The 9,483-nt window shown below is 37.9% G+C and overlaps 2 protein-coding genes and 1 non-coding gene across 3 annotated transcripts; all 3 read right to left on the reverse strand.

Moving 5' to 3' along the window:
• Nucleotides 1-1,810: 1,810 nt before the first annotated feature.
• On the reverse strand, nt 1,811-2,344 carry LOC113855658. The gene is made up of 2 exons (XM_027487289.1): nt 2,222-2,344; nt 1,811-2,047 (listed from the first exon to the last, which is right to left on the reverse strand). Exons 1-2 carry the CDS (start codon nt 2,342-2,344, stop codon nt 1,811-1,813), a joined length of 360 nt encoding a protein of 119 aa, XP_027343090.1.
• A 2,367-nt stretch (nt 2,345-4,711) lies between these two features.
• Nucleotides 4,712-5,974, reverse strand: LOC113855659. The gene is made up of 4 exons (XM_027487290.1): nt 5,935-5,974; nt 5,564-5,641; nt 5,137-5,326; nt 4,712-4,976 (listed from the first exon to the last, which is right to left on the reverse strand). The coding sequence occupies exons 1-4, from the start codon at nt 5,972-5,974 to the stop codon at nt 4,712-4,714; spliced, it is 573 nt and encodes a 190-aa protein (XP_027343091.1).
• Nucleotides 5,975-8,823: 2,849 nt separating this feature from the next.
• Nucleotides 8,824-8,930, reverse strand: LOC113856779. The gene has a single exon (XR_003503012.1). It is a non-coding gene; the product is annotated as a small nucleolar RNA R71 (small nucleolar RNA).
• Nucleotides 8,931-9,483: the final 553 nt, after the last annotated feature.

The following is a 9,483-nucleotide window of genomic DNA, read 5'->3' on the forward strand; positions in this document are numbered from 1 at the left end:
TAAATTTAAGATTAGAATATCGTCTCCACAGGGAATTTAGATTTCAAGTACCACTTCACAGAATTATAACCATTTGAGCCATACGAATTTGGAAGAGTTGTATCATACCAAAAGCAATAAACCAGAACAATTAAAAGATAAAAAAATTTGCAGTAAAATAGAGTTTGAATGTAATATGTGAATAAAGTCAGGATTGATTTCACCTCTTCATCAATTGCAAATTGAAGTAGATCTAAACTCTAAGTTCCTTGATTGATTGATGATCAATTTCACTAGGTTAATCAAAGTTCAATTCCTTGACTCATTGATCCTAATATTCAATTAACTACCCTAATTCCTTAGGTGTAAATCAATTAAACATTGCATTAGGTGTTGGAAATTATAAGATCACGAATTCTTATTCCTAAGACATCCCTAACCTTGACATTCAACTCAGATCTGAGCAATTAACTTAACTTCCGTTGATGAAAATCCTCTAGGTTCAATTCAATTGAATAACAATTTCAAGAATCGCATTAAGGAAAGAGTTAAACATTCAATACAACCAAGATCTTAAAATCCAGATCCACAATCAATTTAGAATATCAAAATTAGATCCATCAATCCATAAGAAAATGAAATCAGAACATGTTCATCAAAGAAAAAGAGAGAGAAAGAGTAGAAGAAGAGGAGCTGCAGCCTGATTCCTCAAGGTCCAGAGCTTGGAAGTCGCCCCCAATCTCCCTCTCCAACTCTCCTAAGGTGTGGAAATGAGAAAATGAGAAAAGATCCCAAAAATCTAAGCATTTCTGCAATTTATAGATTTTCTGCCTTTTGTGCGTTATCACTTTTATTGATAATAGTGGCTACGCAGAAGGTCGAGTGGTTGCGCGTGTTCACTTTTATGAGTAAAAGTGTCCACGCGCAACTTTCCAAGTTGAGGTCTCTCTGGAACATCCACTTTTATTAATAATAGTGATCACGCAGAGCTTCCTGATATTTGAGGTTCTCTGGAATGTTCACTTTCAGTGATAATAGTGATCACGCAGAGCTTCCTGATATTTAGTCTTTCTGGAACGTTCACTTTCAGTGATAAAAGTGGTAACGCAGAGCATTTTCTTCTAAAAAGCTCTCTGGAACACTCATTTTTGCTAGGAAAAGTGTTAACGCCCAGTGTGCTCTGCTGAGGGACTCTCTGGAACACTCACTTTTGCCAGCAAAAGTGACCACGCCCAGACTATATTCTTCATTTCTTGTATTTTGAGCCCAGAATTGCTACTCTTTCTTTTCCTTTCCCTCTTAATCCTCCAACCTTATGATCTCAATTCAAAGTTTCCTGCAAAATAGGTTCTAATCAGTACTTTTTACATAGAAAATTCACAAAATCTAAACAATTAAACTATTTATAAATGAATTGAACATTCTATTATTTTTATGAGTTTTCTAGCTTTTTCCATCATATTTTTCATATCAAATGTATTAAAAACTAAGGTAAAATACTAGTAAAATCTTCATTTATCACGTAGCCATATAAACCCCTCAAAGTGATAACGCAGAAGCATCAAACCCTAAACCCTCACATTTGCCTTAAACCCTAGCTCTGAAATATGATTTTTTTGCTTATTATTAACTATGTTTTTATTGATTATCTGTTGCACCATCTGTCACAACCCCTTTTATAAGGAACCGAGAACATTGTTTCTACACCACATACTTATTTAAGATAGATAAATAATAGAGAATATAAGTATAAAATATTATAGATTACTCAATAATAAATTACAAGCCTGACAATTCTCCCCCTGAAAATAAATTTTCGTCCTTGAAAATTTCATCCAACTGAGAAAAAATAAGTGTACAACTCTCTCATTCTTTCCTCTAACTCCCATATGGCCTCACCAATTACTGGGTCCCAAACAGCCTTTACTAACCAAATAGACTTGCCTCTAAGTTCCTTAACTCTAGTGTCCTCAATACGAGCAACTGGGACCTCCACAGACAAATCATCTCGTAAGTCCAGAACATCAGGCTCGATTACATAAGACGAATCAGGAACATACTTCCTTAGCTGCGACATATGGAAAACATTATGTAGTCTTGACAACTGAGGTGGTAACGCTAATTCATAGGCTACTACTCCTCTACGATGTAATATCTGATACGGTCCTATGAACTTAGGTGTTAACTTCTTGGCTCTTAAGGCTTGTTTCACACCTGTAATGCGTGATACTCTTAGGAATACGTGATCACCAACCTCAAATTCTAGGGATCTTCTGCGTCGGTCAGCATAAGATTTCTGTCGACTCTGAGTAGCTCTCACCTTTTCTCTAATAAGTTCAACTTTCTCCTTAGTTTCTTCCAGCATTTTAGGCCCAACCATCAAATGTACTCCATCTTAGAACCAACAGATAGGGGTTCTACACCTTCTACTATACAGAGCCTTAAATGGTGTCATATCTATACTCGAATGGTAACTATTATTATAAGTGAATTCTCCCAAAGGAAGCATATCCTCCCAATTACTCCTCTACTCCACAATACAAGTCCGCAACAAGTCTTCTAAGGTCAAAATAGTACAGTCAGATTGACCATCTATCTGCTTGTGATATGCAGAACTCAACCTTAACTGTGTGCCAATAGCTTCTTGGAAACTCTGCCAAAACTGAGAAGTGAATCGAGGATCTCTATCAAAGATAATACTAGAAGGTACTCCATGTAACATGACAATCTCTTTGATGTACAATTTTGCTAATTTCTCCAAGTTAAAGGTCATGTTAATTGGCAAGCAATGCGCACTCTTGGTCAGCCTATCAACTATGACCCACATGACATCATGATTTTTAACTGTTCTAGGTAGATGGGACACAAAATCCATAGTCATGTGGTCCCACTTCCACTCTGGAATTTCCATCGTCTGCAACTCTCTTGGAGGCCTCTGGTGCTCTGCATTTGCCTTCTGGCAAGTCAAACAAGCTTTAACAAACTCAACTATCTCACACTTCATGCCTGACCACCAAAACATCTGCTTTAAATCTTGATACATCCTGGTAACACCAGGATGAATGTTGAGACTACCCTTATGTCCTTCTTCTAGAATTGTTCTCTTTAATTGAGCATCTCTTGGGACATAAACTCGACCTTAGCATCTGAGAATACCATCAGCACCTTTACTAAAACCCTTTGTCTTATCTGTCCCCAAGAGAAATACAATCCGACATAACATCAGATTCCACAATTGTTTGTCTTTAATTTCGTGTAAGAAATTGTTAGTCACCACAATCCGGCCGCAACTAATCTTTTCAGGTGATAAGTCCACATGTATGTTCAGGTCTCGGAATTGTTCTACCAAAAGAGTTACACTAACTCTTAAGGAGAATGCCTGAACCACATTCCTACTTAATGCATCGACCACCACGTTAACTTTTACTGGATGGTATTGGAGTTGAAAATCATAATCCTTAAGGAATTCCATCCAATGTATCTGCCTCATATTTAACTCTCGTTGACCAAACAAATACTTTAGACTCTTGTGATCACTATACACATCAAACTGAGCTCCATAAAGATAGTGCTACCACACCTTCAGAGCAAAGACTACAGCAGCTAACTCAAGGTCATGGGTCAGGTAATTTCGCTCATGAGTTCGCAATTGGCGAGATGCATAAGCTACCACTCTCTTATCTTACATCAACACACATCCCAATCCCTGATGGGAAGCATCACAGTACACCTCAAACGGTCGACTAGTATCAGGGAGAATCAACACCGGCGAGGAAGTTAGTCTCTGCTTCAACTCATTAAAGCTTTGTTCACATTCCTCAATCCATACAAAGGGTTGATCACAGCGAGTTAATTGTGTCAATTGTACAGCTATCTTCGCAAATCCCTCTATAAATCTTCGGTAGTTACCTGCTAGGCCCACAAAACTACGAATTGCTGTGGCTATCTTCGACCTTTCCTACTGCAACATTGCTTCAACTTTGGAAAGATCAACTGCAATTCCCTTAGCTGAAATAACATGACCAAGGAACTTCACTTCCTCTAGCCAAAACTCACACTTAGACAATTTAGCATACAAATGTTTCTCCCTTAAAACACTAAGTACAGTCCTTAAATGCTCTGCATATTCCTCTGACGAACTAGAATAAATCAAAATATCATCAATAAAGACTACCACAAACCGATCTAGGAAAGGTCTAAAGATCCAATTCATGTAGTTCATAAACACAACTGGAGCATTTGTCACTCCAAAGGGCATCACTATATACTCATAATGGCCATATCTAGTGTGAAAAGCAGTCTTAGGAATATCCTCATCCTTCACTCAAATCTGATGGTACCCAGACTTCAAATCAATCTTAGAGAATATCTTAGCACCTCTCAGCTGGTCCATCAAATCATTGATCCACTGCAATGGGCACTTATTCTTCATTGTCAACTTATTCAACTTGCGATAATCAACATATAATCTAGAACTTCTGTCCTTCTTTTTCACCAAGAGAATTGGTGCTCCCCAAGGCGATACACTCGGCTTAATCATCTGTTTCCGCATTAGATACTCAATCTGCTCCTTAAGCTCCCTTAACTCTTTCGGCGTCATTCTGTAAGGTGCTAGAGACACTTGCTCAGCTCCAGGAATCAAATCTATAGAAAACTGCACCTCTCTACGTGGAGGTATTCTAGGAATATTCTCTGGGAAGATCTTAGGGAATTCCCGTACTACTGGTATTGACTAAAGGCTTTGCTCAATTTTTGCATTCATAACACCCAACAAAACAAAACAAGATACTCCCTCACCCAAGGATGTTTCTACTTGGCGAGTAGAAATCAATTCAACACAGCCTTGCTGCTTTGGAAAAATTAAACACCTTATGCCATAATCAATTGGCATGTGATTGGCAGTTAGCCAATCCATACCCAGGATTACATATAACCCTGACATCAGAATACAAATAAGATTTACTTTGTACATTCGTCCCTCAATTACTATGGGACATCTAACACAAATTGTTCAAGTCTTGATCGAACTCAGAGTAGATGTCGATACTACCAATTCATATCCTAGATCGCTCACTGGTAACCCTAAGTTTCTCACACAAATGTCCGCAATAAAAGAATGTATGGCTCCAGAATCAAACAATATAAAAAGAGAAGTACCTGCCACTACCATTGTCCCCTGAACTAGAAGTAGTGAATACATGTCCCTCTTCTCTCAATCTGGTAGTCGTCAGAGCTCTAGCCGCTTTAGGCCTTACAGCGTGTAAGGCACTAGCAGAAGACGAAACTGCGCCACTAGGCGTAAGACAGTCCCTAGTAAGGTGCCCTGGCTGCTGGCACGAGAAGCAAACTGTGACATCAGCCTATGGGCACTGACTCAGGTAGTGTGGCCCTTCACACCTGAAACATCTGACAGTCTACAGCACTGAGGCTCTAGGAGCGGAAGAAGTTGCTCCCCTAGGCTGAAATGCAGAAGTAGCAGTTCTTACTGGCATCGAGGTTGATGCTATCGATCCCCTCGACTGAGATGGTCGAGACTATTGTTGGCGTAGCGACTGACTGTAGGGTCCCTTCTTAGCACCCTTACCTCCATTACCATAGCTGCTAGTGGCTCTACTAGATGGAGCCTTCTTAACTCCACCAACATCCTCTGCATTAAGACTCTCTATAATGGTGGCTTGATCCACCAAGTCAGCAAAATTCGTGATCTTGAGTTGGATCAAAATCCTTTTTATGTCAATTCTCAGCCTGTCTGAAAACCTCTAACATCTCCACTCCTCCGAGGTTGGGTGAGAATAAAATATGTAGTGTCGCTCAAATTGTATTGCATACTCATAGACTGATGAGTTTTCCTGCACCAAGCTTAGAAACTCCCATTCTTTGGCAACATGAACATGAGAAGGGGAAAAAACTTCCCCAGAAAACTACTTCTAAATATAGCCCAAGTGATGACTTCACCTTGTGCCTCCAGCATAGCACGAGCTACGTGCCACCACATCTCTACGTCCTCTGTTAGCATATACGCAACATATAACACCTTCCTCCCCTTGGCGCAACTGATGGTTAGGAAGATATTCTCAATCTCCCTGATCTAGAGTTCAGCAGCATTTGGTCCATCCACCCTCGTGAATTAAGGAGGATCGTTCTTCCTGAACTCTGACAACCCTTGATATTCAGGAGGAGGTGCAGCTGAGGCAGTAGTTGTTGCTGCCTGTGCTGCAGCAGCGGCTTGGTTTGTAGCTTGCTGCTGTTGAATCATATCTAGATTCTGCCTCATAGTGGCTGCCATGGCCTCCATGGCGTGAGCCATTTGGTTCACGTCAGCAGGAGGAGGAGGGTTTGTAGTAGATCTTCTTGGTCTAGCCATCCTAATATACATACTAGCTTAGATTACTAACGTTTAACACATTCAACAATACCACCACATAGCTATATTCGTAGATTCAACTTACAGTGTAATGAATCCATATTTTACTCGTATTTTACAATAGTTTTTAGTGAAATTAATAAAGAAAACATGTTAGAAATAGTAGAAAACCCTTAAAAAAATAATAAAATGTTGCATGTCACTTTTAAACATAGTTATTTTAAAATTCATTAATTTTCTATGTAAAAAGTGACAATTCAAGTATGCTTTTGTATGGAATTCTGAGCTAAGTTCATGAGGATTGGATGATCAAAGGAAAAATAGAAGAAAAGTAGCAAAAATTGGAGAAAAGAAGTTGATAATTGAAGAACAGCCTCTGAGTGATCACTTTCATTGATGAAAGTGATCACCCTAGAACCATAAAATGAAGAAGAGTTTCTGCGCAATCACTTTTGCTGGCAAAAGTGATCGTTCTAGAAAGGTTGCATTGAGAAGAGCTTCTACGTAATCACTTTTTCTGGAAAAAGTGAGCATTCCAGAGAGTCCTCCAAGAAGAGTTGCTGCACGTGTTCACTATTATCCACAAAAGTGAACACGCGCAAGAAGGTAGCCTCTGCGTGTTTATTATTTCTAGCAATAGTGAACACGCGCATGACATTAATAAGGGAAGCTTCTGCGTGGCTACTATTTTCAGCAAAAGTGAACACGTGCAAGTAGAAATGAAGAATTAGCCTCTGCGTGATTACTATTGCTGGCAAAAGTGATCACGCCAACAGAGCGGGAATTCTATAAAAGACAGTTAGCTCAAGAATTTTAAAAAGGAATTTGTTGGTTCATTTTTTATATTTTTCCATTTTGTTTTTGTTGTTAAGAGAGTCAGAGAGGGAGATTGAGGATGAACACCAAGCTTCATTTCTTGAGAGATCAAATTGGAGATTGACTTGAAGATATTTCTTCTTTGTTCATTCTCTTCTTCTCTTCTCTTCTCTTCTCTTTTTGTAATGTTTGCTTAAACTCTTTGTGGTTAGGAACTGTGAATCTGAAATAGAAATGTTGAATTGATTTTGGATCTGAACTTTGAGTTTTGGATTGGATTGAGTGATTGATTCTGCTGTTAAAGTAGTGATTGAATGGAAATTTGATCAACTAATCATAGAGGAACTCTTATCAATGGGAATTGAATTTGTTTCTCAGATCTGAATTAATTGTCAAGGTTATTGGTTTCTTAGGGATAAGATATCTTAATCTTGCAATCTTTTGGTTTCTCAAACTTAATGCAACATTTGATTGGATTAGATCTAAGGGATTAGAGTGATTTGATTAGATGCTAGATTCATTGAGGCAAGGGATTGTCCTTTGATTAATATAGCATGAAACTGATTGTCATTCCATCTAAATGCTTGAAAGTTCAGAACTTTATTGATTCAATGTTGAAGTTTTGGTGAAACAATTTCCTAGCTACTCTTTCTACATTTGTTTACTATATACTTTTATGCTAAATGTTCTGATTTACTTTCTAATTTTGTTTTTGATACATTCATACCAAATCCATCTGAAAGTTGTAAAGCTCAACTAATTGTGATCTTGTGAAGTGGTAATTGAGAACTTTATTCGCTGAGGACGATACTTGGAACTCATTTGATTCTAAGATTTTTTTATAGCTTGTTACAACAACACTAGTACACTTGCTAGTCAGTTTACTTACAGTGCAACAACAGTTGTAAAAGTAACAAGTTTTTGGCGCCGATGCCGGGGAATAATTTGTTTCAATATCATTAGTAACAAGAAAATAACTAGATTGAGCATTTGTTTCTTTAAATTTTCTGCAAATATTACATTACATGTGCAGTTTTCTGTTTTCATTATACTATATCTGTGTTTAGTTGTATATGCGTGGCAAAAACAAAAATAAATCTACTCTTGTCTTTGATCCTGACATTGATAGAACTCTTAGGAGATTAAGAAAAGAGACTAGAGCAGAGGGATCTTTAGGAAGTGACAGTGATCTAGAGGTTATACATTCTCCAGAATTTCAAGTCACTCCTTTTGCAAATAGGAAACATTCACCTTTTAGACAACCAACTCCAAAAGTTGAAATGGCAGAACAACATAGAATGAGAACACTAGGAGATTATGCAATTCCAGATATGCAAGGCTATAATTCTTTAATTGTTAGACCAACCATTCAAGCCAATCATTTAGAGATAAAACCAGGCTTACTTCACCTAGTGCAGTAGGACCAATTTTCTGGTGGAATTTCTGATGATCCTAATTTGCATATTTCTAATTTTTTGCAGTTGTGTGATACTATAAGGATGAATGGAGTAAGTGAAGATGCTATAAGACTGAGGCTATTTCCATTTTCTTTAAGAGACAAAGCCAAATGTTGGTTACAAGCACAGTCTCAGGGAAGTATCACCACATGGACTGAACTTGTGAATAAATTTCTAACAAAATATTTTCCTCCCTCAAAAGCTGCTAAGCTGAGAGGAGAAATAACATCTTTTGTGCAGCAGGAAGGAGAATCACTTTATGAAGGATGGGAAAGATATAAAGAGTTGCTGAGAAGATGTCCACATCATTGTATTCCAGAATGGATGCAGCTGGAAAATTTTTATAATGGAATGAATGTAGTAACTAGAACTATGATTGATGCAGCTGCAGGAGGATCTTTGAGCATGAAATCCTTGGAAGAAGCCCAAAGAATCATTGAGATGATGACTTCATCCATGTATCAGAATTTCAACTTGAGGAATACAAGAAGAGGCAATGAATATGAAGCAAAGATGATGGAAACTTTTCTTGCACAAAATCAGCTGCAGAACCAATTATTTTCTGATCAAATAGCAGCTTTGACTCAGCAAATTAATAATTTGCAACTGGAAATGTGGTAACAAGTCAGTTGACATGCGATTTTTGTGGAGGGAATCATGCTAATGGTGCATGTGATGTACCTACACCTGAACCACAAGAGCAAGTCAATTATATGGGGAATTATCAAAGACAGCAACAATCTTATCCTTAACAATCATTTCCTCCTGGATTTCAGTATTCTAAAAATAGGAATCAACAATTTTATAAATGGAATCCTCAGAATTTTGCAATGAAAAGCACTAATACATCTCTTCCATTTTCAAATG

This window comes from Abrus precatorius, unplaced genomic scaffold (genome assembly GCF_003935025.1).
Source record: "Abrus precatorius isolate BTA unplaced genomic scaffold, Abrus_2018 Scaffold11, whole genome shotgun sequence".
Classification (NCBI taxonomy): Eukaryota; Viridiplantae; Streptophyta; class Magnoliopsida; order Fabales; family Fabaceae; genus Abrus; species Abrus precatorius.